This window comes from Nicotiana tomentosiformis, chromosome 11 (assembly GCF_000390325.3).
Source record: "Nicotiana tomentosiformis chromosome 11, ASM39032v3, whole genome shotgun sequence".
In the NCBI taxonomy this organism is placed as follows: domain Eukaryota; kingdom Viridiplantae; phylum Streptophyta; class Magnoliopsida; order Solanales; family Solanaceae; genus Nicotiana; species Nicotiana tomentosiformis.
This window is the reverse complement of record NC_090822.1, coordinates 28,111,181-28,138,599: the sequence shown is the minus strand read 5'-3', so window position 1 is coordinate 28,138,599 and position 27,419 is coordinate 28,111,181. Positions and strand designations below refer to the sequence as shown.

At 38.1% G+C, this 27,419-nt stretch overlaps 2 protein-coding genes across 5 annotated transcripts; both read left to right on the top strand.

The window, feature by feature from the left end:
- The first annotated feature begins 16,102 nt into the window (after positions 1-16,102).
- On the top strand, positions 16,103-20,760 carry LOC117272955 (pentatricopeptide repeat-containing protein At2g34400). 3 transcript variants are annotated; one of them, XR_011412196.1, is made up of 4 exons: positions 16,103-17,275; positions 18,019-18,974; positions 19,589-19,795; positions 20,184-20,760. XR_011412196.1 is itself a non-coding variant. In XM_033652206.2 (3 exons), the coding sequence occupies exons 1-2, from the start codon at positions 16,218-16,220 to the stop codon at positions 18,968-18,970; spliced, it is 2,010 nt and encodes a 669-aa protein (XP_033508097.1). In that variant the 5' UTR covers positions 16,104-16,217; the 3' UTR covers positions 18,971-18,974; positions 19,828-20,760. The 3 variants fall into 3 exon arrangements, 2 of the variants coding, with proteins under 2 accessions (XP_033508097.1, XP_033508096.1); XM_033652206.2 differs by lacking the exon at positions 19,589-19,795 and having other exon boundaries at positions 16,104-17,275; positions 19,828-20,760; XM_033652205.2 differs by lacking the exon at positions 19,589-19,795 and having other exon boundaries at positions 16,104-17,275; positions 19,797-20,760.
- Positions 20,761-21,389: 629 nt separating this feature from the next.
- Positions 21,390-25,413, top strand: LOC104118895 (putative late blight resistance protein homolog R1A-10). 2 transcript variants are annotated; one of them, XM_033652203.2, is made up of 2 exons: positions 21,390-23,943; positions 24,156-25,413. In XM_033652203.2, the coding sequence occupies exons 1-2, from the start codon at positions 21,390-21,392 to the stop codon at positions 24,167-24,169; spliced, it is 2,568 nt and encodes an 855-aa protein (XP_033508094.1). In that variant the 3' UTR covers positions 24,170-25,413. The 2 variants fall into 2 exon arrangements, with proteins under 2 accessions (XP_033508094.1, XP_033508095.1); XM_033652204.2 differs by having other exon boundaries at positions 21,390-23,947.
- The last annotated feature ends 2,006 nt before the right edge of the window (positions 25,414-27,419 follow it).

The window sequence follows — 27,419 nt, the reverse complement described above, 5'->3', positions numbered from 1 at the left end:
CAACCTCAAACTTGCTTGGTCAAACTCGGAGATCCAAACCAAATCCTGATTACCCATTAACCCTCGAGTCTGAATATGTGATTTATTCCAAAATACGATCTAAATTTGAGGTCTAAATCTTAATTTTATAAAATTTCTAAATTCTACCCAAACCCCCTAATTTCTACCATGAAAGGTAGTTAGAATTGATTGAAAACTAGTTATATATTCTTACCAATGAATTTGGGGAGAAAGGGTTCTTTAAAAATCCCCTCTAGAGAGCTTAAGGTTGAAAAGGGTGTAAAATGAGCTAAGTCCCAATTTGTCAATCTTTTACCCAACTGCAGATGTCGTAATTCTGAACTCTTGTTCGAAATTGCGATGTCCGCAAATGCGAAATACTGATTGCAAAAACGACCAACGTAACAGTGCCCCAGATGTAGCAAATGCGACAATACCCTCGTATTTACGACAGCTCCCTCTATCGTAAATACGTCATACCAACCCTGTACCTCTGTCACAAAAGGGACCCCTTGATCACAAAAGTGATATCCCACCTATCACAAATGAGTTCTTCGCTTCGCATTTGCGAAGCATGCCTGCCCAGTCCATATTTCACATTTTCAAGACTGACATCACAAATGAGAGGCTCGCAATTGCGATAAGGTACTCGCAAATGTGATACCTCTAATCTCACACCAACAATTGTTGTGCTTTAGCTGTTTGAACTCAATCCACAAAGCATCTGAAACTCACCTGAGCCCCCCGGGCTCCAAACCAAACATGCACAGAAGTATAATTGTAACGAACCGATCGATTATTTTGAGAATTAACATCCCATTTAGAGGCATAAGGTTTCGATCAGCTTTGTATTATGTATTATGACCTGCATGTGTGGTCGAGTTTGGTTTTCGGATGATTCAGGATTTAATTGAAAGAACAATTCTTATTTTTGATGCTTAAATAAAAAGAGTTGACTAGAGTTTGACTTTTGAGCAAACGACTCTGGAATGGAATTTTTATAGTTTCAATAGCTTCGTATGGTGATTTCGGACTTAGGTGTATGTACAGATTTGGATTTGGATGTCCGTAGGACAATTTGGCACATTTTGGCGAAGGTTGGAAAAGGTTGGAGTTTTGAAATATTTAGGAATTTGACTGAAGGTTGACTTGATTAATATCGGGATCGGATTTAGATTCCAAAATTTTGAATAGATTCGTTATGTCATTCATGACTTGCATGCAAATTTTGAAGTCATTCCGGATTGATTTAATACGTTTCGGCACAAGATATAGAATTTGGAAGATTTGAAAACTCATAATTCGATTCGAGGTGCGATTCATAGTTTAGATGTTGTTTAAGGACGTTTGAAGCCTCGACTAAGTTTGTATTGTACTTTTGGACGTGTTATATATTTGGTTAAGGTACCGAGGGCCTCAGGTAGATTCCGGATGGTTAACGGATCGGATTTTGACTTAAGGAAAAGTTGGAAAATATTAGTTGTTATTGCAACCGCTTTTGCTAAGTCTTGGTCGCAGAAGCAACCTCGTAGAAGCGAGGTAATCATTAAAAACGCGACCGGAAAAGAAGCTGGGCACGGTTGGGGAGGCTTTGCAAAAATGAAAATTGTCACGCTCATGTGGCCTCGCAGAAGCGACGGAGTGGTCGCATAAGCGAAGGGAAATGCAGAAGCGGAAATGGTTCCGCAGGTGCAAGAGGGTTGTGGTCTGGGGAACTTCACAGGTGCGAGTTTTGGCTCACATAAGCGAGCTCGCAGGCGCACAAATTTGTTCCGCAGAAGCGAAACTGGGCAGAAACCTAAGGACCAAAAATGATCATTTTCTTCATTTCGTTTTGGAGTTTGAAGCTCGGCTTTTGGACGATTTTGGAGGATTTATTCATGACATTAACTTGGGTAAGTATTCTATATACGAAGACGTGTGTACTTATCTTCGAGAGGCTGCAGAACCTTTAGGAAACTCCACATTCTTGAATTCTTGTTGTGCGAATTTGTTGATTCTAGTAACTAAACATCTGTTGTTTCATTCTCTCACAGATGGTGAGGACTCGTACTACCGGTCAAGAGGGCCATCCACCAGTACGACCAGCCAGGGTCGCGAGAGGCCGAGGCTGCAGTAGAGGCCGAGGTAGGGGCAGAGGTACAGCCCGTACAACAGCTGGGGCAGTACCTGCAGATCCACCGGTTGTCCCAGATCAGGACCAAGTTCCAGTTGTTGATGCACCAGCTCAGGAACCACCTGTGCCTATTGTGATTCCAGGACTTCAGGAGGCCCTAGCTCAGATTCTGACAGCGTGTACTGGCCTTGCTCCGATGGTATCTATTTCGACGACCGCAGCCACTTCTCAGGCCAGGGGAGGCAGTCAGACTCCCATCACTCGCACACCCGAGTAGGTTATTCAGGGACTTCAGACACCGGAGGCACCACCAGCCCAGCCGGTTGCTGTTGCTCAGGATTATGTGGTTCCTGCTATGCCTGAGGATGATCAGCGTAGGTTGGAGAGGTTTGGGAGACTCCAGCCACCACCTTTCAGTGGCACAGAGAGAGAGGATGCTCAGGACTTTTTGGATAGGTGTCAGAGGATACTCCATACTGCTGGTATTTTGGAGACTTGTGGGGTCTCATTAACTACCTTTCAGTTTTCTGGGGGTGCACTCAGATGGTGGGAGACTTACAAGAGGCATAGGCCTGTTGGCGCATCACCCTTTACTTGGCAGCAGTTCTCTATGGTCTTTTTGGAGAAGTTCGTGCCTTAACCCTGCAGATAGGAGCTGCGCAGACAGTTTGAGCGGCTTTGCCAGGGTGATATGTCTGTGACACAGTATGAGATGCGATTCTCTGAGTTGGCCCGTCATACTATTTGGTTGGTTCCCACGGATAGAGAGAGGATCATGGGGTTTATTGATGGCCTCACTTATCAGCTACAGTTGCTCATGACCAGGGAGCGGGTTTCGGGTGCTACCTTTGATGAGGTTGTCGACATTGCAAGGCAGATTGAGATGGTTTGCGGTCAGGAAAGGGTTGAGAGGGAGGCCAAGAGGCCTCGTGGTCAGGGTGGATTCAGCGGTGCTCCTTTTGGGGGTCATTTCCAGCACGGCAGAGGTCGTCATTTCAGACAGGCTCATTCAGCTCGGCCATTTCACCGTGGTGCATCATCTGGCCATGGTTCTCACAGTTCTCATCAGGGCCACTCATCACTTAGTGCCCTTCCAGCTCAGAGTCCATCCCGTGCTCCACCTGTTCAGGGCTTTTCTATGCCAGTTCTTCTACCAGTTATCCCGGTGCTAGGGGTCCGCCATCAGCACCAGGGAGTTATTTTTAGTGTGGGGAGCTTGGGCATCTGTGGAGGTAGTGTCCTCGTCGTCATGGAGGTATATCTCAGCAGAGGAGTCAGCCTCCGACTATAGCACCAGTTACCTCACCACCCGCCCAGTCAGCTCGGGGTGGAGGTCTGTCTGCTAGGGGTCGCCCTAGAGGTGGAGGCAGATCAGGGGCTGGTCAGGCCCGTTTCTATGCTCTCCCTGCCAGACCAGACGCTATTGCTTCAGATGCTGTGATTACAGGTATTGTCTCAGTTTGTCACCGAGATGACTCAGTATTATTTGACCCTGGCTCCACGTATTCATATGTTTCCTCATATTTCATCCATTTTCTGAATATGCCCCGTGAGTCTCTAGTTTCTTCTATTCATGTATCTACTCTTGTGGGCGATACTATTATTATGGACCGCATATATCGGTCATGTGTGGTGACTATTGGGGGTCTGGAGACCCAAGTGGACCTTTTGCTACTCAGCATGGTCGACTTTGTCGTGATATTAGGTATGAATTAGTTATCTCCATGTCATGTTGTTCTAGATTGTCACGCTAAGACGGTGACGTTGACTATGCCGGGAATTCCGAGGGTTGAGTGGAGCGTTTCTGTAGATTATGTACCAAGTAGGGTGATTTCATATTTGAAGGCTCAGCGCATGGTTGAGAAGGGTTGCCTATCTTATTTGACTTTTGTGAGGGATGTTAGTGTAGGGACTCTTGTCATCGATTCTGTTCCGGTGGCATGTGATTTTCCGGATGTGTTTCCTGCAGACCTGCCTGGCATGCCGCCTGACAGGGATATTGACTTTGGTATTGATTTGGTGCCGGGCACTCAGCCCATTTCTATTCCACCATATCGTATGGCACCGGCGGAGTTGAAGGAATTGAAAGAACAGCTTCAGGAACTCCTTGATAAGGGGTTTATTCGGCCTAGTGTGTCACCTTGGGGTGCACCAGTTCTATTTGTGAAAAATAAGGATGGTTCCATGAGAATGTGTATTGATTACAGGCAGTTGAACAAGGTCACAGTCAAGAACAAGTATCCTTTGCCTCGTATTGATGATTTATTCGACTAGCTTCAGGGAGGGAGAGTGTTCTCCAAGATTGATTTGAGGTCCGATTATCACCAGCTGAAGATTCGGGATTCAGAAATTCTTAAAACAATGTTCAGAACCCGATATGGCCATTATGAGTTCTTGGTGATGTCTTTTGGGCTGACCAATGCCCCAGCAGTGTTCATGCATTTGATAAATAATGTATTTCAGCCCTATTTGGACTCATTCATTGTTGTATTCATTGATGACATCTTGGTGTACTCTCGTAGCAAGGAGGAGCACGCTCAGCATTTGAAGAAACTTTATGCAAAGTTCTCCAAATGTGAGTTTTGGCTCAGTTCAGTAGCATTCTTGGGGTACGTGGTGTCTAGTGAGGGCATTCAGGTGGATCCGAAGAAGATAGATGCGGTGCAGAGTTAGCCCAGACCGTCCTCAGCCACGTAGATTAGGAGCTTTCTTGGTTTGGCGGGTTACTACCGTCGCTTTGTGGAGGGATTTTCATCTATTGCATCGCCCTTGACCAAATTGACCCAAAAGGGTGCTCCATTCAGGTGGTCGGATGAGTGTGAAGAGAGCTTTCAGAAGCTCAAGACTGCTTTGACCACAGCTCGAGTGTTAGTTTTTCCATCAGCTTCAGGTTCTTACACCGTGTATTTTGATGCCTCAAGGATAGGCATTGGTTGTGTTTTGATGCAGGAGGGTAGGGTGATTGCCTATGCCTCGCGCCAGTTGAAGACCCATGAGAAGAACTATCTTGTCCATGATCTTGAGTTAGCATCCATTGTTCACGCCTTGAAGATTTGGCGTCATTATTTGAATGGGGTTCATTGTGAGATCTATACTGATCACCGGAGTCTGCAGTATCTGTTAAGGCAGAAGGATCTTAATTTTCATCAGCGGAGATGGTTGGAGCTTCTTAAGGACTATGAGATCACTATTTTGTACCATCTGAGAAAGGCTAATGTGGTGGCCGATGCTTTGAGTCATCGGGCAGAGAGTTTGGGGAGTTTAGCATAGCTTCCAGCAGTAGAGAGACCTTTGGCATTGGATGTTCAGGCCTTAGCGGGCCAAACAAGTTAGAAAGTGAAAACCTATGATTGGGTGTCGAAATCTTTCTTCAAAATTCGCCCTAGGACGAGTTCTATGGAAGAAAATAAGAAATTTTGAACAAATCCCGTTTTGAAGTCTGTTTTAAAACACTGGACAAGCCTTCATCGTGATCGCGATACACAGCGTCCTAAGGCCTTCGCGCTCGTGAGTCTTTCTACGCGTTCGCGTAAGGCAGCTCCCCCCAAGCCTTCGCGTTCGCGACCCAGTGGACGCGTTTGTATAGAAGAACATGATAGGTCCCTTAACCTATCGCTTTCGCGAAGGGTGCCACCACCAATGCTTCGCGTTCGCGGCCAGTCCTTCGCGTTCGCGAAGAAGAAATTACCTCCCAGCCTAGTTTACACTTCGCGATCGCGAAGCACAAAATACACGTGCACCAGCAACAGCAAAACAACCGAAATTTTAAGTCTGAAACATCCCGTAGCATATCCAAAACTCGCCCGAGCCCTCGGGGCTCCAAACCAAACATACACACAAGTCCAAAAATATCATACGGACTTACTCGCATGATCAAATCACCAAAATAACACCTAGAACTACGAATTTAGCACCAAATCAAATGAAATTCTCAAGAACATTTTAAAATTTCTATTTTCTCAATTGGACGTCCGAATCACGTCAAATCAACTTCGTTTCTCAACAAATTTTACAGACAAATCTTAAATATCATAATGAACCTGTACCGGGCTTCGGAATCAAAATACGGACCCGATACTCAAAATTCCAAACATCAATCAATTCTTAAAAATAATTAATTTTCAGACTTTTAATTTTCATCAAAAATTCATAACTCAAGCTAGGGACCTCCGAATTCGATTCCGGGCATACGCCCAGGTCCCATAATTCGATACGGACCTATCGAGACCGTCAAAATATAGATTCGGGCCCTTTTACCAAAAATATTGACCGAAGTCAACTAAGATCAACTTTTAAGGCAAAAATTCTTATTTTCATTAGTTTTCAACATAAAAGCTTTCTGGAAACATGCCCAGACTGCACACATAAATCGAGGAGGGTAAAAATAAAAATTTTAAGATTTAAGAGCACAGATTCGAGGTCTAAAACATAAGATGACCTTTTGGGTCATCACACACATGCACCAGGCCTTACTAGTGGGCTAAATAATCATGGTTTGCGCTTGGCCAGGATCTGCCCCTCCGGAGTCTAACATGCCAGCAGTGGGCACAGACATATTATTTTATATACATGCTTGATGCTGGGCAGATATGCCAAGCACCCGTATAGTACTAAGTGTGAATATTTTGATGGATCCCCTGTGATACCGTTAAATGACATGTATATGTGACATGTAGGCATAGAGACGTACTTCCCTCATGCTAGTTGGTAACTGAAATACTCTATCTGTGTTGGCTTTAACTGTTGTACTTGAAAGCATGCCTAAATTCCTGAAATATGAACAAGGTGAATATAATATCACCAAGCTACATGTTTCTACTGTTTCCCCTTTATATTTCAAGATGTTACTAGTTATTGATGTTGGCATCTGACTATTGTTTCTAAGCTCGTCACTGCTTTCAGTCTAAGGTTAGTATTGTTACTTATTGAGTACATGGGGTCGGTTGTACTCATACTAAACTCTGCACTTCGTGTGTAGATCCAGGTACATCCGGTCAAGGCGATTTCTCAAGTTGAGTACTATTAGCTTTTGGGAGGCTACGAGGTAGTTGCTATGTCGTCCTCAGTCCTTGAAGTTCTCTTTTAGTTATTTCTATCTTTACTGTTCTATTATTAAGATAATTTTATTAGAGGATTTTGCTTGTATCTTGTTATTCAGTAGTGCTCGCGTACTTCTTGACACCAGATTTTGGGGATGGTGTAATAGTATTATGGTTATATTCTCAGATATTTCATGATATTTTCCGTCGTTGACTTATTAAATCATGTTTACTCGATTTTATTGTTATTATATGACTATTGGTTTGCTTATCGGGTTGGGTTATGTGACATCACGACTAGTGAACGTTGGGTCATGGCGGTTATACATAGGGGATACACAAATGAAGTTGTCTTCAACCTTAAGTTTTTAATTTGAAAACCATTTCAAATATGTCTCAAATTATCTTCAAGCACATTAATGTTGGATGAGTATAATAAGAGAGAGATTTGGGGGAAAAGACTGAAAGATTTGGGAAGAAATAAAAAAAAAAAACTGTTCGGAGAAAGAGTTGCTTTTAGATTACTCATAATCTAGTTTGGCTGTAAAATGCTAATTATTAAATTAAAATATGAATGTGGGCCACAAGTTGTAAGAATCATAAGTTGAGATTTGTTTTTAACCATTTATTAGGTTAGATTATTAGGTAGCGTCCATTTATTAGGTTAGATTATTAGGTAGCGTCAAATTGGAGCAAATGATTTTTTAAATTTTCTATTTTAGACTCCACGAGAATTCTTATTTTAGTTAGTTTACCCATTGTAACTGACTGTCACGTCTAACGAAAACTTAATTTATGCTACGACGATCTATAAGGAATGATAGTTTTATTGATGCAAGAGATCTTCTTTTTTAACAAGAAAAAATGATCTTATTAAACTTTTACAACTTTTAAAGCCCAAATTGCGTATAATATGGGCTAGGAAAAAAAATCTTAAACAAATTATTTACACAAACAACCTATTTGCATAGTGCCATTTAAGGCGCAATCACTTATTTATAGTCCGTTAAGAATTTCCAACATTAAAAACCATTGTTATAAGTTTGAATAAATGAGTTTTGAATTTTGAATATGAGTGAGTTTAAATCAGGTAGATGTTGTTAGAAAAACTTATTTTTTCTTCTTCTAGAAGCTCTCCTATACAAAATTTCATAAAGTAAATTAAAGCACTATCTAAAAATCACCATTATTGCAAGCATGAAGAACTGTTGGTCGTAAATTTTAGATACGAGAAGTAAGTATAAATTAAGTGGATGTTTTTTTGAAAATAATTAAAAACTATATAAACAACAACAACAACAACAACCCAATATAATCCCACTAGTGGAGTTTGAAGAGGGTAGTGTGTACGCAAACTTTACCCCTACCTTAACAACAACAACAACAACAACCCAGTATAATCCACTAGTGGGATCTGGAGAGGGTAGTGTGTACACAAACCTTATCACTACCCTAACAATAACAACAACAACCCATTATAATCCCACTAGTGGGGTCTGGTGATGAAGAGAAGCCAACTTCTTCACATCCATTTTCACACAGAACTTCACACAGAAAAAGGAAGGAAGAAGAAGAAACATTTCAGACACGCACTTAGAGTTTCAGACTTCTCTATGTTATGTTGCCTAAGTGTTTTATCAATTGTAGCTCAGCCCTACACGTGGAAGAATCATGGATGGTCATGATCTTTTATTCTCACCCATCTTATCAATATTTTAAACACTTGTACATAAGGATGATTCAAGAAGCAAATCTCACGTGCTTCTCACATGAGCACATGGGAAAGAATAATTTATGGTTTTTCTATTACATAGTAAACAAATAGGAGAAGTACAAGTGTATAGAAATATTTTTTATTTGTTATTTTCAGTAGGATAAATCTGTATATATAGGGATTTACATTATCAATACAGAGTAGAGAAAATTTTTCACAATTCCTTCTTGTTTTCTTTCATGGTATCAGAGCAGCAGTAGCTCGATCCAAATTTCTTTTCTCTCAGAATATAGTATTCAACTATGGCAGAAGAAGAAGTTCTTCCAACTCTCTCTACTCCCATTGCCTCTGGATCAACCAGTCAAACAATTTCACAGGATGTGAATCATCCTTATTTCCTTTACTCGTTTGATGCTCCTGGTTTCAGTCTTGTTACCACACCTTTTGATGGTAGAGGCTTTGCAGGATGGAGGAGATCAATTCTCATAGCACTTTCAGCCAAAAACAAGATAGGCTTCATAAATGGGGTATGCGAGGAGCCAAAACCAGATGCACAAGATCACCCTCAATGGAGCAGATGCAACTTCATGGTGACTTCTTGGCTTCTGAATTCTTTATCCAATGAGATAGGTGACAGTGTCATCTATTCAAAATCTGCAAAAGTTTTGTGGAATAGCTTTGAACACAGATTTGGACAAACTAATGGAGCCAAGTTGTACCAACTACAAAAGAAAATATCAATGTTAGTTCAAGGTAACAACACTATTGCTGGATATTTTAAGAAATTATGGGATGAACTTGATTCTCTCAACTCTCATCTGGTCTGCTCTTGTGACTGTATTTGTGATGGAAAAAGGAAAGTCACAAAGTTCTTAGAAGACCAAAGGATCATTCAGTTTCTAATGGGACTAAATGATGTCTATTCCCAGGCAAGAGGAAACATCCTTATGATGAATCCATTACCTGGAATAGATTTTGCTTATTCTCTCCTTTTTCAAGATGAAAATCAAAGGGAGATACATGCAAGATCACAGTTCAATGCTGATGCTTCCTCATTCATGGTAGAAGTTCAAGGTAGGGCTCCACAGAGAAACAACAATCAGTCACAACAAAAGTCATGGACTAACTCACAAAAGGTTAATAATACACAACAGAAACCTAAGGGAAGGAAAGCAAAATTTAATCCTAATATGAGCTGTACATATTGCACGAAAACTAGGAATGTCAGGACAGACTGTTACAGGACAAATGGGTTTCCATATGATTTCTAATTCACCAGATCAACACAAGTCAAGGCTAATGCTATAATTGAGGGACAAAACAATGACAATGGGAGCACTCAGAGCAATGATGCAACACCTCAAACTCAGTTTTTCAGTAAGGAATAGGTGTATGAGCTGATGAACCTAATCAAGCAGGCATAATTTGGAACTACATCAACACCAGGAACTGCAATCAATGCAAATGCAGTAGCTGGTACTATACTTAAATATACTGGAACTTGTTTGGCAGCTTTTAAGACAAAAACCTGGATCATTGATTCAGAGGCTTCTGAACACATGTGTTTTGATTCAAATTGTTTCTTAACTTTAGATCCACTTCCTGTTCCTGTACATATTAGCCTACCTAACTCATTTCAATTATATGTCACACACATAGGTAGTGTTCCTATTCAGTCTGATATGATTCTTGAAAGGGTTCTTTATGTTCCTTCTTTCAAATATAATTTACTATCAATCCATAAGTTGTGTGTCCAGTTTCATTGCTCACTCAATCTAACTTCTAGTGGATGCATCATGCATGTCCCTTAAATGAGGAGGGGACAAGTTTTTGGTGAATTAAGAAGAGGATTGTACCTGCTGGAGGCTAGCACCTAAGATAGATTTTGGTTCTAGTTTAAATACCAATGCATTTTCAATTTCATAAGAAAGTGATTCCATTCTAGTTACTAGTGAAGTTTCTTGTTCTGTTTATAATTCCAATACAGAGGATTCTAATGTACTCTAATGGCATGTTAGATTGGGGCATCTGCCATTCTCAGTAATGAAAAATCTTCAGTTCATTCATTTTCCTTCCAATTTCAATTGTGTGTGTGATATTTGTCCAAAATATAGATAAACTAGATTACCTTTTCCTTTGAGTCAAATCAGAACTCATGGAATTTTTTATCTTATTTATATTGATGTATGGGGACCATTCAAAAATGCCACTTACAATGGATATAAATATTTTTTAACTGTGGTTGATGATTTTAGTAGGAAAATTTGGACTTTTCTTTAAAGTTCCAAAAATAATGCTTTCAATGTCTTACAATCTTTCTTAGTTATGGTGGAGAGACATTTTACAAAAAAAGTTAAAAGAATCAGATCTGATAATGCAATGGAACTGGAGAAGGGATCTTTTCAGTCTGATTTCTTTCAGTCTCAAGGCATCTTACATGAAACTTCATGTGTAGCAACTCCCCGGCATAATGGGGTAGTTGAAAGAAAATATAGGCACCTTTTGGAAATGGCAAGAGGATTGTATTTTCAGTCACAAGTTCCTGTTCAATATTGGGGAGAGTGTGTTTTGACTGCTACATATCTAATCAATAAGTTTCCTTCTAGAGTTATAAAAGGAAAAACACTTTATGAGATTTTGTTTAAAAGGTGTCCACAGTATGAACAACTCAAGTCATTTAGATGCTTATGCTATGCCTCTACTTTATCACAACACAGAAGCAAATTTGATCCCAGGGCACAAGCTTGTATTTTTCTGGGATATGCATAGCATCAGAAAGGATACAAATTGCTAGATTTACATTCTAAGAAGGTATTTATCTCAAGAGATGTTAAATTCCATGAAGCAATTTTTCCATTTGTTTCTGCTCCTCTAACCTCAATCACTTCTCAGGATTTCCTATCTACCAACTCAACCACTTATTATCAGTCACACTCTCCTGACCTTCTACATCCAAATACTTCTAAGTATAGCACCCCTATTTCTCTCAATAATCCTGGAACTCCTCTATCTGTTACTAGCCTACAATCTCAATACCACCACCTCCTCTAAGAAAATCTGAGAGGATTTTCCACAAACCTACCTATCTTAATGACTATGTCTGCAATAACATTGTTTTCTCTGATCTTACCTCATCATGTTTTCATCATGTCTCTCATCCTAATGTGTTTTCTTTTGGAGCTATTTCTCTCAACAATCAAGCTATTTTCAAATCTATCTCCACAGTCTTTTAGCCTACCAGTTATACTCAAGATTTCCAAGATCTTGGATGGAGAAAAGCTATGGAAGATGAAATTCAAGCTCTTCAACTCAATCACACCTAAGATGTTCTCTTTTTACCCCTAGGCAAGAAGGCATTGCCTTGTAAATGGATTTACAAGGTCAAACACAAATCAGATGAGTCAATTGAGAGGTTGAAAGCCAGGCTGGTTGTTAGGGGAGATATACAAAGGAAAGGCATTGATTATTCTGAGACTTTCAGTCTAGTGGTCAAGATGACCACCATCAGATGCTTATTGACTGTAGATGTTAATAAAGGTTGGGAGGTCTCATAACTAGATGTTAACAATGCATTTCTGCATGGAGATCTAAGGAAGAGGTGTATATGAAATTTCCAGCTGGTCTCACTCCCTCTCATCCTAATTAGGTGTGTTTATTAAAGAAATCACTCTATGGACTAAACAAGCCTCAAGGCAATGGTATGCTCGTTTAGTAGGTACTCTAAGCTACAAAGGCTATTCTAGTTCCTTGAATGACTATTCCCTATTCTACAAACACACAAACAAGCGAATATCCATCATAACGGTATATGTTGACGATATTCTTATCACAGGAAATGATGCCACAGAGATACAACATATTACTCAATTTTTGGATTCTGAATTCAAAGTCAAGAACTTAGGACATATTCACTATTTCTTGGGGATGAAAATACTCAGAGAACAACAAGGGTACATAGTCAGTCAAAGAAAATTTACCTTGGAACTACTGGTTGAGTTTTATTGTAAAGGGCCTACTGTCTCATCTCCTCTTGATCCATACTCCAAATTGCACACTGAATTAGAACCACCCATGGAGGATCCCACTCTTAATCGACGATTGGTGGGTAAACTTAACTATCTCACTAATACTCGGCCAGATATTTTGTTTTGCTGTTCTTTGCCTCAGTCAATTTATGCAAAGGCCATCTCTTTCACATTTTTCTGCTGGTCTTAGGGTACTCTGATATCTTAAATCAGACCAGGCCAAGGTATCCTTCTCTCTTCTGCTCCCTCTTTTGATCTCGTCGCTTTTTGCGACGCTGACTGGACTGCTTGTAAAGATTCTCGTCGCTCCGTCAGTGATTTTTTTATTACTCTTGGAGGTGCCCCCATTTCATGGAAATCGAAGAAGCAGATCTCCATCTCTTTGTCATCCGCTGAATCTGAGTATCGATCCATGAGACGGGTGACTGTTGAAATCACTTGGCTTGTTCGACTTCTTGCTGATTTATCGGCTCCTCCAACTTTGCCGGTTCCTTTACACTCTAACAGTCAGGCGGCGATTCATATCGCCCGCAATCCCATTTTCCACGAACGGACTAAACATGTAGAGTTGGATTGTCATTTTATTAGAAAACAATTTCTTGCTGGTTTGATATCTCTTTCATTCGTTCCTTCGAAATCCCAAATCGCATATCTCTTTACCAAACCATTATCTGGGGTTTCTCACACCAACATCATGAGCAAGCTGGGGGTTGTCTCTACCCTCCAGCTTGAGGGGGGATGATGAAGAGAAGCCATCTTCTTCATAGCCATTTTCACACAGAACTTCACACAGAAAAGGGAAGGAAGAAGAAGAAACATTTCAGACACACACTTAGGGGTCGTTTGGTAGGGCGTATAAGAATAATGCTAAATAAGGTGTATTAGTAATACATGGGTTAGTAATGCAGGGGTTAGTAATACAATCATTAGTTATATAAAGATTATTTCTTATGCATTATTTGGTGTGGTGTATTAAAAATTAAAATGCATTGCATAATTTTTAAGAAAATTAATTGTTTACAAAAATGCCCTCCATATTCTTTAACTTTAAGGGACTTTAAGGATAATTTTGTCTTTAACCATGCTAATGCATGCATTAATAGCCTTTGTATTGCTAATGCCATGGTTTTCTATGCATTAGCTCTACATAAGATAATACCAAATAAGATGTATAACTAATGCTTGTATTGGTTATACATAGGTTAAAAAAGTGTACCAAATAAGGTATTACTAATACACAGTGCTAATGCATGTATTATTTTCTCTTACACACTCTACCAAACGACCTCTTAGAGTTTTGAACTTCTCTATGTTATGTTGCCTAAGTGTTTTATCAATTGTAGCTCAGCCCTACACGTGGAAGAATCATGGATGGTCATGATCCTTTATTCTCAACCATCTGATCAATATTTTAAACACCTGTACATAAGGATGATTCAAGAAGCAAATCTCGCGTGCTTCTCACATGAGCACATGGGAAAGAATAATTTGTGGTTTTTCTGTTACATAGTAGACAAATAGGAGTAGTACAAGTATATAGAAATATTTTTTATTTGTTATTTACGGTAGGATAAATCTGTATATATAGGGATTTACATTATCAATACAGAGTAGAGAAAATTTTCCACAATTCCTTCTTGTTTTCTTTCATCTGGAGAGGGTAGTGTGTACGCAAACCTTACCCCTATCCTGAGGTAGAGAGGCTATTTCCGATAGACCATCGGCTCCCTCCCTCCAAGAACTCCCCACCTTGTTCTTGGGGTGACTCGAACTCACAACCTCTTGATTTGAAGTGGAAGGTGCTCACCACTAGAGCAACCCACTCTTGTCATTAAAAACTTATATAAACTACTTTCAATTTGACATATTATCAATATTTTTTTAATATTTTGTACTAAAGAAAGAAGAATATTTGAGAAACATAAGATGTTAGAACTCTATGTACAAATTCTTGAAGTTAAGTCATATATGCCTGAACTTCAAAAATATTTGGGGTTTGACGACTTCCAAATTGTCTAAAGCTAAACTATAATAAGCCAAATTTCATATGCGTGTCTGAACTTCAGACTTGCTCGTCAGAAGTTCATTTGAAGAGACTAAACTTGCAAAATTTAGCTAGCGTTTGGTCATAAATTCTCAAATTTATTCTGAAAAATCTGATTTGGGTGAAGTTTGGTTTGAAGATTAAAATGTGTTTGGACATCAGTTTTCAAAACATATTTTCCAAATTTATTTTGAAAAAAATATGAAACATAATTTATAACCACAAGTTCTAAAAACTATCACAAATACCCAACGGTACCATTATCAATAACATTCATTATATTATCGCAAACCATAATCCTGAACATAAATAAATTTGATACAAAATTATTATTTTTATAATGAACTACATGATACACTATTAGGTGACCGAGAAGATGAAACAACATTATTATAAAATAATAAATAGTGGGCTCTTTTATAAAATATAAAAGTTTAAGGCAATTTTTTAGAAATGCAATAGTGATATTTTGGCCCAAAACCAGCTATTGAGCTGGTTTTGGGCTTTGGGATTTTGCCAAAATATAAGCAAAATCTATGGACAAACATGTGTTTTCCAAATAAAACCCAAATTTATTTTAGCAAAATCTATGATCAAACAGGTTCTTAGGAACTTCAACTATGACTTAAATGGCGTCTTGAAATATTAAAATTTTTATGTGGCGCACAGTCATGCGCCACCCATTGAATTTGTACCTATTTTTTAAATTTTTTTTAAATGATACCTACTTTGGATAATTTCAGATAATACAATTTTCTCTTCTTCTTTACTGCTATTTTCTTCTTCTTTGTGCTTATAATTTCTTCTTCTTCTTGTTCTTCTTGGTTGCAAAATGAGTTTGTTAAATTTGTTGTTGTTTTGACAATTTGATGATTGAGATTTGTTCTTTACGATATTTGAAAGTTATGTTTCAAATTTGAGCTCATTTGGAGTAGATTTGGACATTGAATCGTGTATTAGATTATTGAGATTCAAAGGACAAATTTATATTTCAGAATTTAAGATTCAAAATCTTAAGTTGTATTCAATAGATTGAAATGCTTAATATTTGAATTTCTGAAGTTGAATTAAAGAGATGGAAGAATTTCAAATTTGATTTCTAAAATTGTATTGAAGAGATTGAACAACTCAGATTTGAATTTTTAAGTTGTATTTGAAAGACATAATAACTTCAGATTTAATTTTTGAAGTTGCATCGAATAGATTGAAGCGAAAATAGTATCTAAATTTTTGTACAATGCAAGTATAATTTCAATAATGGTCCCAAAAGTGTGTATATATGAACCTATATGAAAATGCGCCGTTCGCCAAATCTCAGCAAAGTAACCCAATTGCGACAGTAAATTCGAAAGCCCAAATATGGATCCAAATTAATGTAAATCTTTTGATCTGCTTCTCACAGAGTCCCCCTCAACAAACAATGTTTCTTAGAGCTGAACTCCAACCATGTAAAATCTCCCGCTTTTTCTCAATTGAAGCAACAAAACAGGCTTTCAATAATCAACAAGGATATTCTCCCATTACTCAACAACTCTTACGCCTCTTAAATAAATGCATAACAATCAAACAAGTCCAACAAATTCATACCCAAATGTTAATTTACTCTATAGACAAAGCCAACTATTTGCTCTCAAAAATTATAGACCTAAAACATTTCAACTATGCCACTCTTCTATTTTCACATATTCATAGCCCCAATGAGTATGCATTTAATATATTGATAAGAGGACTAACTACAACATGGCAAAAATTTGATCTTTCTTTGGAACTTTACTACAAAATGAAGTCTTTAGGCTTGAAAACGGATAATTTCACTTATCCTTTTGTGTTTATGTGTTGTGGGAATCTTTTAGCAGTGGAACTTGGTAAATTAGCTCATTGTGAGGTGGTGAAAAATGGGTTGTTTGTGGATTTTCACGTTGGTCACTCCTTGATTACTATGTATTCAAGAATTGGGAAGATGGGTTTTGCAAGGAAAATGTTTGATGAAATGTCGCAAAGAGATTTGGTTTCGTGGAATTCAATGATTTCAGGGTATGCTCAAACGGGTTGCTCGAGAGAGGCAGTGGGATTGTTTATTGAGATGAGGAATGAGGGGTTTGAACCTGATGAGAGGACACTTGTGAGTGTTCTTGGGGCATGTGGTGACTTGGGGGATGTGAATTTGGGAAAGCGGGTAGAGGAGTATGTTATGGAGAAGAGAATGGAGCTGAATTCTTTTATGGGTTCTGCTTTGATTAACATGTATGGGAAGTGTGGAGATTTGGTTTCTGCTAGAAGGATCTTTGATGGCATGAAGAAGAAAGATGTGATTACTTGGAATGCGATGATTTCAGGGTAAACACTTATTTTACCTTTTTATATCCTTGGCTATTTGCATTGCAAGGTCAGGTGTTGTTTTATTGAGATCATCAGTTTACTATTTGGTTCCCAGTGGGAAAAAAAATTTAAATAGGTGATACCAGTTAGTTCGGAATAGATTTTAGTCATGTTAGTACATTTACTTGAGGCCTTATTTCTGGGAGTTTTTAGCTCTATCGGAAATTTTTATGCCAGTAGAAAATATAGAGAACTTCTAGTACTTTTTTTTTTTTTTTTTTGTTAAGAGGGAAACCCGCAGCCGCTACACTTGGTGCTTTCTAGTACTTATTTTAAAATTTTATTTTGTCTAATGTTGGCCTGAGATGAATTTAAATGGAGAAACATGAGGATTAATATATCAAATCTCAACTTGCTTGAGACCGAGGCACAATTGTCGTTGTTGTTTGTATCATTTTACTATTTGGACAACGAGTACACCAAATTTGAATATGGCTTGCAGTATTTCTTTCAACAAAATCGATGTGAAAATCCATGCTAGTTTAATTCTATTAGTTGGTCATTTTAGTTTTTGCAAATGGATGTGCATTTAGACAACCAAAGGGGTAACTTTGTTTTCCAGCATATAAAATATGAAGCCTGCTCTGATTTCTGTCTTATCTTGTTGAGTTTTTTGATTTTCTGTTTTACTAGTACAACTATTTTATTATTCTCCTTTGTTACTACTCTTCCATGGATCTAATTAATAATATATATTATAGGTATGCACAAAATGGGTTGTCCGATGAAACAATCTCTTTGTTCAATGCCATGAAGGAGACAGGAGTTAACCTAAATAATATCACGCTGGTAAGTGTTCTTTCTGCATGTGCTTCAATTGGAGCCTTGGATGTTGGAAAATGCATTGATGACTATGCGTCAAGAAGAGGTATAAAGCATGACATATATGTAGCTACAGCCTTAATTGATATGTATGCAAAATGCGGCAATCTGGATGATGCATATCAAATTTTTGAAAGCATGCCTAGAAAAAATGAGGTCTCTTGGAATGCAATGATCTCTGCTCTTGCCTTTCACGGAAGAGCACAAGAGGCGTTATCCCTGTTTGAGCGAATGTCACTCGAGAGTAGTGATTCCCGCCCTGATGATGTCACATTTGTTGGAGTACTCTCCGCATGTGTACATGCAGGATTGGTTGATGAAGGCAGGCGCTTGTTTGATCTAATGAGTTCGTCGTTTGGATTGGTTCCAAAAGTTGAGCATTACTCTTGCATGGTTGACCTTTTGTCTCGTGCTGGTCGTGTATATGAGGCATGGGAGTTTATCGAGAAGATGCCTCAAAAGCCAGATGAGATTTTACTTGGGGCATTGCTTGGTGCATGTCAAAAGCTGAAAAATATTGATGTTGGGGAACGAGTGATGCAGCTACTTCTGGAGATGGAACCTTCGAATTCGGGTAATTATATAATATCATCAAAGATATATGCAAATCTCAGAAGGTGGGATGATTCAGCAAGGATGAGACAATTAATGAGACAAAAAGGTGTTACTAAAATTCCAGGTTGTAGCTGGATTGAGATGGATTCTCAACTCGTTGAATTTCGTGCTGGCAGTTCATCCCATCCAATTGCAGATGAGATTCACCAGGCACTTGACTTGTTGTATGAGGAGATGGCTATAGAAGGTTATGTTCCAAATGTGAATCTTGTATAGAAAGGTGAGGATGAAGATATTTTAATTCTTGTTATGCTTATCAGGTGGAACCTCAACATATTTATAAAGAGAGAAAAATACGAGAAAAGAAAAGAGAAAAGGTAGGCATTGAACTAAGGAAAATCTGGGTCTTAAAAGTTCAGTTTAAGATTTTGACAACATGGTTCAAGATAAAAAGCTATACCTCTTTAATACGTTGCTCTGACTGCCACTTTTCACATGAAAATGAAGTCGGTCTGTATCGCGTTATTTTATTTTTTTTATGACCGAGAAATCCGTCTGGGGCCGATTCTTTGGACCAACCGCAGCCTTCGAAACTCGGTGGATAATGGGCCCGCCCCTCTACCCTTCTCCACTTAAATACCAGGCTTTGCTTTGCATGGTGTGGGGGCTTGAACCTGTGACCTAAGACACAAATCCACCACCCGGTATCGCGTTATAATGCAATGTTAGTTGGATTTCATTCAGTAATCATAAAAGCTAGTCATTTTCTCTACTTTCTCGGATAGCTGCTTGAATAGTGATGAACTTTGAATATTTTTCAAACTATAGCTGAAAATCTCTAATTTATGAGAAATTATTGAAAATTTGTAATGGCTTGTGCGTCTTAATATGAAGGTTGTTGCAAGAGATTAACTGGCTTGATGAAAGAGAGTTTCTTTTCTATTTAAGCTGTAGCAATGCTGCCCAGGTTCTATTTCAAGCTTGGGTCACTTGTTTTATATCTCTTGAGATGGTGAAAGAGCATATATCTTCTTCAAGTATTGTAGAATTACTTGCTACTCGAAATTCAACTAATTTAAGATATTTTACAATTTGCGTACAGTATGTAACTTGCTGCTCAGATTGTTGGATAGGGCACTCGGTACCTTTATGTTCGTGTGGGCTTGAGCTGAATGCATGCATTGTCAGTTTGTTGGATTTTAGTATTCGGCACAATTCCATGTGAATCCTAACTTGCCAGGTTCATATATGGTCTTATTTATATCTGCTCATTACCTCAAGTATATGTCCGTTACATGTTACCTAGTTCTCATGACTCTTAATCTCTGTATTTCTCATTGACCTGTGGATGTAGGACTTTTTGTGCCTGCTTCAGAACCAGACATAGTAACTTTACATAGCGATTTCACCGAGATCAAGCAAGAAGTAAAACACTTAACCAAGATTTCCCAAATTATACTGTGTATGCTTCAGTGTAACCTTACATCAGCTACAATCTGCTTTTGTGCAAGAAACTTTCCTTTCTTGCTCGTCGCATGTCACTAGCAAACTGCGACCTAATACTCGTTCTCTTAGGCTCATGCATAAATGTACAAGACTTTCTCATCTTCTTGCTGGCCATTAAAAGCTACTGCAATCTCAGCCATGCTAAGTGCATATCAAGATTCTTCTCTCTAATCCAACAACCATAGTGGACATCATCCAAGAACATCCAGCAGGTGGATTGTCAATTTTGCTGCTCCTTGACCGGCTGATTTTGCTGATATTTTTGGTTTTAGTTAAAGAGTGAAAAGTTCAGCAAACAGACTAGAGAAATTGAATGTTTGCGGGTTAAGGCTTCACCCCCCTCCCCTGCCTTGCCCGTTGCCATCTCTACTGGCTGTCGCTCTTCCTCTCCTTTCTTTTTGCGCTAAAAGCTGTATCTCATACTGTGAAAGACCTTTTAGTTCTTTGATTTCTATTGTCTAAGGGAATTTTTCTCTTATGTAACAAATTGTGAGCAGTTAAGAATTTTCTTGTATATGCCAATGCAAAATAGAAGTGAATCTATTATCTTTTAATCAGCAGTTTGGAGGTGTAAAGTGCAATTTCCCCCCAAAAATACGATGGAAAAATCATTTGTATATTTATGCAGTGGAAGAAAAGGTGATAAAAATCTTGGAGTATCACAACTAGTCAAAAAAAGATGAACAGGTCCAAGAGTGTATAAGTATGGGTGCAATAATTGACCTATACCCATATGTGGAATGTAGGACCCAAACACCACTAAATTCATTCTTCCAGACATGAAAGAAATGATATTGTGGTCCGTGAGTTTCAACAAGTCACATTCCAAGGGTCATGTAGATTCTTTTTCAGGTTTCAAGAAACAGTTTGGCTTTTTTAATCATAGTTTGCCTTTCAGTTTCATTTCTTTGCTATTTGTAAATTTTGGTCTTATAATTTCTCAAATTCTCTTTTTAACAACAAACTGCAGCGTTGATTTTGACTTTTTGCAGGTTTTGTTTGAATCAATCTGCAGAAACATTCAGTAGCTTCTTTCCAGCTGCTAAATATAGGTAACATTTGATGAGGCTTAGAACTCTTTCTTGTTTTCCTGTTATCAAAATTGATGTTTTGTTTAATCTAGGAAACTAATAAGGAGAGGAGCAAAAAATTTTCGAAGTAGGTTTTCGTCCTACAGTTGGTGAGAGAGATGGCTTATGTTGCTGTGATTTCTCTCTTACGAACTCTGGAGCAATTTGTACAGCTGCAGCCTCATTGGATAAGTGCTGAAATAAGAATAATGGTGGACTCTCTCCTTGTTAGTCTTGAATATTTCCAAAACTTTCTCGAGAACACGAGCAAGAGAAGTCAAGATCATGGACATATTAAAGAGCTGGAGAGAGATATTAGAACTGTAGTAAATGAAGCAGAGGATGTGATTGAACTAAAGATATATGAAATTAATCAACTGGATCGAACGATAGCAAGCAAGGCATTATGCGAAATCTTGCCTCCACTTGTAGAAAAGATTGACCTTGTGAAAAGGGAGGTGATTGGAAGTAGTTTCAGTACAGATAAAATCCATGGCTATGGTGATCCAATGAATGAGAATCTGCAGCTGGGTCATTCATCTAGACAAGTTGCAAATCTGAAGCTAGAAACTATTGTTGTAGGTCTTGAGGACGACTTGATAAAAATCAAGAGAAGATTAACAGGGCCCCCGTCTACTCGAGAAGTTGTCCCAATTCTGGGAATGGGGGGGATAGGCAAAACGACACTTGCTAAAAAGGCATACGATGATTCTGAAATCAGGCATCGGTTTGATTTCCATGTTTGGGTGACAGTCTCTCAAGAATACCGAATTAGAGATTTGTTGTTAGGTGTTCTTTCTTGTACTTCAAATGAGATAAAAGAGACTGATGATCAACTGATGGATATGATATACAAAAACTTAAAGCGTAAGAGGTATCTAGTTGTCATGGATGATATTTGGAGTAATGATGTCTGGGATCTTATGACAAGAAATTTTCCAGACGACAACAATGGTAGTCGAATTATTTTGACTAGTAGGCTTAAAGATCTGGCTATTCATGCTGACCCTGACAGCCCTCCTCATGAGATGAAACTCTTGAGTTCAGATGAAAGTTGGAAGTTACTTCATGACAAGGTGTTTGGGGTAAAACATGAGATTTGTCCTCCTGAACTAAAGGATATCGGGAAGCAAGTAGCACAAAAATGCCAAGGACTACCTTTAGCTCTTCTAGTGGTTGCAGGACATCTCTCTAAAATTGCTAGAACACCAGAAAGTTGGAGAGATGTTGCCAAAAGTGTAAGTATAGTTGCTGCTAATGAATCAGATAAATGTCTAGGAGTGCTTGCTATGAGTTACAATTACTTACCTAATCACCTTAAACCATGTTTCCTTTACATGGGAGTCTTTCCAGAAGATAGCGAGGTTAACATTGTGATGTTGATCAACTTATGGGTTTCTGAGGGTTTTCTAGGGAAAGAAAAGCTCAAAAGCATGGAACAGGGAAGAGATTGTTGGGAGGATCTTGTTAGTAGGCATCTGATAATGGTTAGAAAGAGGAGATTTAATGGCGAGGCGAGAACATGTGGTGTCCATGATCTGGTTCGCGACTTGATTTTAAGAGAAGCTGAGAAAGAGAAGTTCTTGCAGGTTACTAGAACTCACGAAGCCACGAATCCTTCGGCAAAGAAGCTTCATGTTCGTCGCTACAGCTTCCATCCGTACATTTATGAGGCTGATTGCTGTGAGGAGTCCAGTCTCATCCGAACAGTGCACTTACGTGGATTTGGTGGATTTTTTCATTTTGAGCACTTCAAACTGCTAAGAGTGTTGGTAATCCCTTATTATGAGTTTCAAGATTTCCCTCTTGAGATAACAAAATTAGTACATCTCAGATACCTTCAGTTCTGGTGTAGTGATGATATTCACCTGTTAGTGTCAAAGCTATACAATCTGCAGACCTTCATTTTTCGTCATGAAGCTCTTAAACCTCCAACTATACCTGAGACAATTTGGGAAATGAAACATTTTAGGCATCTTCAAGTCGTCAAGAGAGTCTTTTCTCTTGCAATCCCTAAGTCTGGTTTCAAGCTAGAAAATTTGGAGGGACTTTCCTGTCTAAATTTGTCCAGCTGTACTTATGAAATGTTTTCTGCTATTCCAAATCTTAAGAGGCTGAAGATTCATGGAAATTGGAGCGAATGCAAGAGAGATAAGATTTACCAGCACCTAGATAGTCTTTCCTGTTTAAAAGAACTTGAAATATTGAAGTTCAAGTACCAAGGACGCTACCGTCGCCAGCTACCAAGGAAGTTTTCTTTACCTACATCTCTTAAGAGGTTGACTTTAACAAATACTCTTTTTCCACTGGAAGACATGACAAATATTGTAATGTTGCCAAACCTCGAAGTGCTTAAAATAAAAGATGTATTTGAAAATGATGAGTGGAGATTAAATGATGAAGAGATTTTCAGTCAACTTAAGTTCCTCCTAATCAGTGTGACGTTTCTGAGGCACTGGGAAGCTGGGAGTGTTAACTTCCCAAAACTACAACGCCTAGTTCTGAGAAGCTGCATAGGCCTGGAAGAAATCCCTAAAGACTTTGGAGAAATTTATAGCTTGGAGTCAATAGAATTGTATGACTGCAGTATGTCCGCTGCAAAATCAGTGGAAGAACTTCAAGAAGAGCAAAAGAGCATGGGGAATGATTGCCTTACTGTCGTCATCAATAATTGTGTGTAAGATTTAAACAGTCTCAAATTATTGCTCGCTAATTAATCAGCTTAAATTTTTCTTGTCTTTATTTCATGTGCTCCATTTCTTACCTCATGTTATATGATTACAGTGTAAGCAGCGATGATAGTTTAAAATTTTAAAGGACAAGTCAAGGAAGTCTACAACACACTTAATATATTATATTGTCTTATGAGTTTCTTCACGTTGTAGGTATTGATGTTTAAGTTCAAGAAAGTTGGTCATACTTGTTAAGAGAAAATGGTGTGCGTGTGATGGCTGCAATTGGAGCTCTGGATTTTGGAAAAGGCATCGATGACTATGCATCAAGCAGGGGTATAAGCATCACATATATGTTGCTACTGCCTTTAATTCAAATCTATGCAAAATGCGGCAATCTGGATGATGCATATCAAATTTTTGAAAGCATGCCTAGAAAAAATGAAGTCTTTTGGAAGGAAATGATCGTTGCTCTTGCCTTTCACTGAAAAGCACAAGAGGCATTATCCCTGTTTAAGCGCATGTCACTCAAGAGTAGTGATTCCCGTCCTGATGATGTCACGTTTGTTGGAGTACTCTCCGCATGTGTACATGCAGGATTGGTTAATGAAGGCAGGCACTTGTTTGATATAATGAGTTCATCATTTGGATTGGTTCCAAAAGTTTAGCATTTCTCTTGCATGTTTGACCTTTTGTTCGTGCTGGTCGCGTATATGAAGCATGGGAGTTTATTGAGAAGATGCCTCAAAAACCAGATGAGATTTTATTTGGAGCATTGCTTGGTGCCTGTCAAAAGCTCAAAAATATTGATGTTGGTGAAACGAGTAATGCAGCTACTTCTAGAGATGGAACCAACAAATTCGGGTAATTATATAATATCATCGAAGATATATGCAAATCTCAGAAGATGGGATAATTCAGCAAGGATGAGACAATTAATGCGACAGAAAGGTGTGACTAAAATTCCAGGCTGTAGCTGGATTAAGATGGATTCTCAGCTTGTTGAATTTAGTGCTGGCAATTCATCCCATCCAATTGCAGATGAGATTCACCAGGCACTTGACTACTTGTTTGAGGAGATGGCAAGAGAAGGTTATGTTCCAAATGCGAATCTTGTGTAGAAAGTTGAGGAGGAAAATATTTTATCTTGCTATTCTTATCAGGTGAGGTTTGCTTGTCACTAATATAGTCTAGCGTCTCTTCTTCTTTAGATCTCTTGTTTCACTCCGACATAGTATTGATTATGTCAATATAGAGGAAATTATAAGGATACTTGAGCTATATCATTAACCGTGTTAACCTTGGTATAGAAGTTATGCACGAACGTAATGCTCACTTCTCTCTAGACCTAGCTGCTGTCGAAGCTCCATTACATGGAAAAGATCCCAGTATATAGGAGGTTATGAAAAGAAACGAGCAATAATCATTTTCTTGTTCCGTCAAAAGGGTGTTATTGCTCCTTTTTTTTTAACTCTTTTTATATACTTCATCCGTTCACTTTTACTTGATACGTTTTGACTTTTCACGACCCTTAAGAAATAATAAATGAAGTGTATAATTTACTATGATGCCCATATTAATTGATGCATATTTTATTGGATTGGAGAAAAGGATTTGAAATGAGTAATAAATACCGTGGGTATAACAGAAATTTTTTTTTGTCTTCTCTTGATATGCGTAAAGTCACAAGTAAAAATAAAAATCTATTTTTAGTATACATGCAACTCCAGAAAATCCGCCTCTTAAAAGTTTAGTTTAAGATTCGACAACACGTTTAATGAGAAAGAAGCTCCGCTTTTCAGACTTTACCTCTTTAAATGTGTTGCTATCACTTCCACTTTCCACATTAAAATGAAGTTTGTCTGTATCGCAGTAATGCAATTGTATTTCGGGTTTCATTCAATAATTATAAAATCTAGTCAGTTTCTCTAACTCTCTTGGATGGCTGATTGAATAGTACTGAACTTTGAACATTTTGCAGACTAATCAAAAGTTTCTAATGGCTTGTACGTCTTAATATAAAGGTTGTTGCAAGATAAAATACTTGGCTTAATGAAAGAGAGTTTCTTTTCCATTTTAAGCTATAGCAATGCTGCCTTTAAATAAATTCTGACTTACCAGGTTCATAAATTGACTAATTCAGATCTGTTCATTTCCTTTATTGCTCGTTGAGGCATGTGACGAGCAAACTGCGACCTAATACTGGTGTTCTCTTAAGCAGATGCATAACTGTACAAGACTCTCTCATCTTTTTGCTGACAATTCAAATCTATGATCAGAGCAGACATCATCCAAGAACATCCAGCAGGTCTGCAGGTGGACTGTCATTTTTTCAGATTCTACGTAAAAAAGAAAAAAAAAAGATGAAGAACAGGGCAGTGGATCTTTCTAAACTTCATACCACTTGTAAATTCGGCTGTAGATTTTATACCCTTGTGCTGAGAGATAATCTTTTCTTTCAAATTAATAATTCTGATAAGTAGTTATTTACTAAGTTACTCGGACTCGGGTGCAGGTGTCCGACACGGGTGCGGATCCAAAGGTCAGATCCTTCATGGTCTAAATTTTAGGATTCGAGGATACGGATCTAGGTACGGGTACGGGTGCGGAGATTCGGCAAAAATAAATTAAAAATCTAGAAATATAGTTATAGAGATATGCATAATTATGAGAGATTATATGGAAAACTTACGTGTAACTTGTGCCTTGTAGAGTGTAGTAACTGAGTCATTTAGTTTTCAAGTTGTAGGCAGGCACGTAGACACTCTCCAAAATGGCATGATTCATTAATTTTCCTACAACTCGCACAACAAAGTATTAAAATAAGTTATTATAAACTTGTTGAAATATAATAAATAAAAGTTATAAAGAGATTTAGAGATACAAAAGAAATGAAACATACTTTTGAAAGTTAGAACTTAGAACTAAATAGATTAACATATATTCAAGAGTCACTATTCAAAAGTTTTAAATAATTAGCTATTCAAATTAAGTTACTCAAATGACCACCAAAAAGTCTTACAGAAATTGTAAGTTCACAAGTTCATAGACAAAAAATAAGTACATAGCATACACATTTAAACTACGCTAGACTTGTCACTTGAAACATTGTGCATGAGTACATTCTATTCAAAGGTCATCTTCCTCAATCTCTTCAATGTCAACTTCTTGCAAATCTTAAACTTCCTCTTCAAAGAAGACTCCTTCTAGTTGAAGTTCGTCTATTCACAATTCAACTCGATCATTGATACTTTCATCAATATTAAAATAATCCCCACCTAAAACAACACCAAAATAAATTTAGAAGATTGTGAAAGGAACTTATCATGCTAAAGAAATTACTCAAGAAATATCAAATCATGGATATGTATGTATACGGATATACCTAAATCCCAATATTTGCTTGGACCACTTGTATACTTTTCCTTTCTTCGAGAGAGCAAGCGAAGATTATAATGGATAAAAACTAAATCTTTG

What these genes read in the sequence shown, in the direction of transcription:
- LOC117272955 (XM_033652206.2), top strand. Translation starts at nt 16,218, where the DNA reads ATGAACCTATATGAAAATGCGCCGTTCGCCAAATCTCAGCAAAGTAAC. An exon ending in TGGAATGCGATGATTTCAGG is followed by an intron (nt 17,276 to 18,018) that starts GTAAACACTTAT and finishes TATATATTATAG; the next exon opens with GTATGCACAAAATGGGTTGT.
- LOC104118895 (XM_033652203.2), top strand. Translation starts at nt 21,390, where the DNA reads ATGGCTTATGTTGCTGTGATTTCTCTCTTACGAACTCTGGAGCAATTT.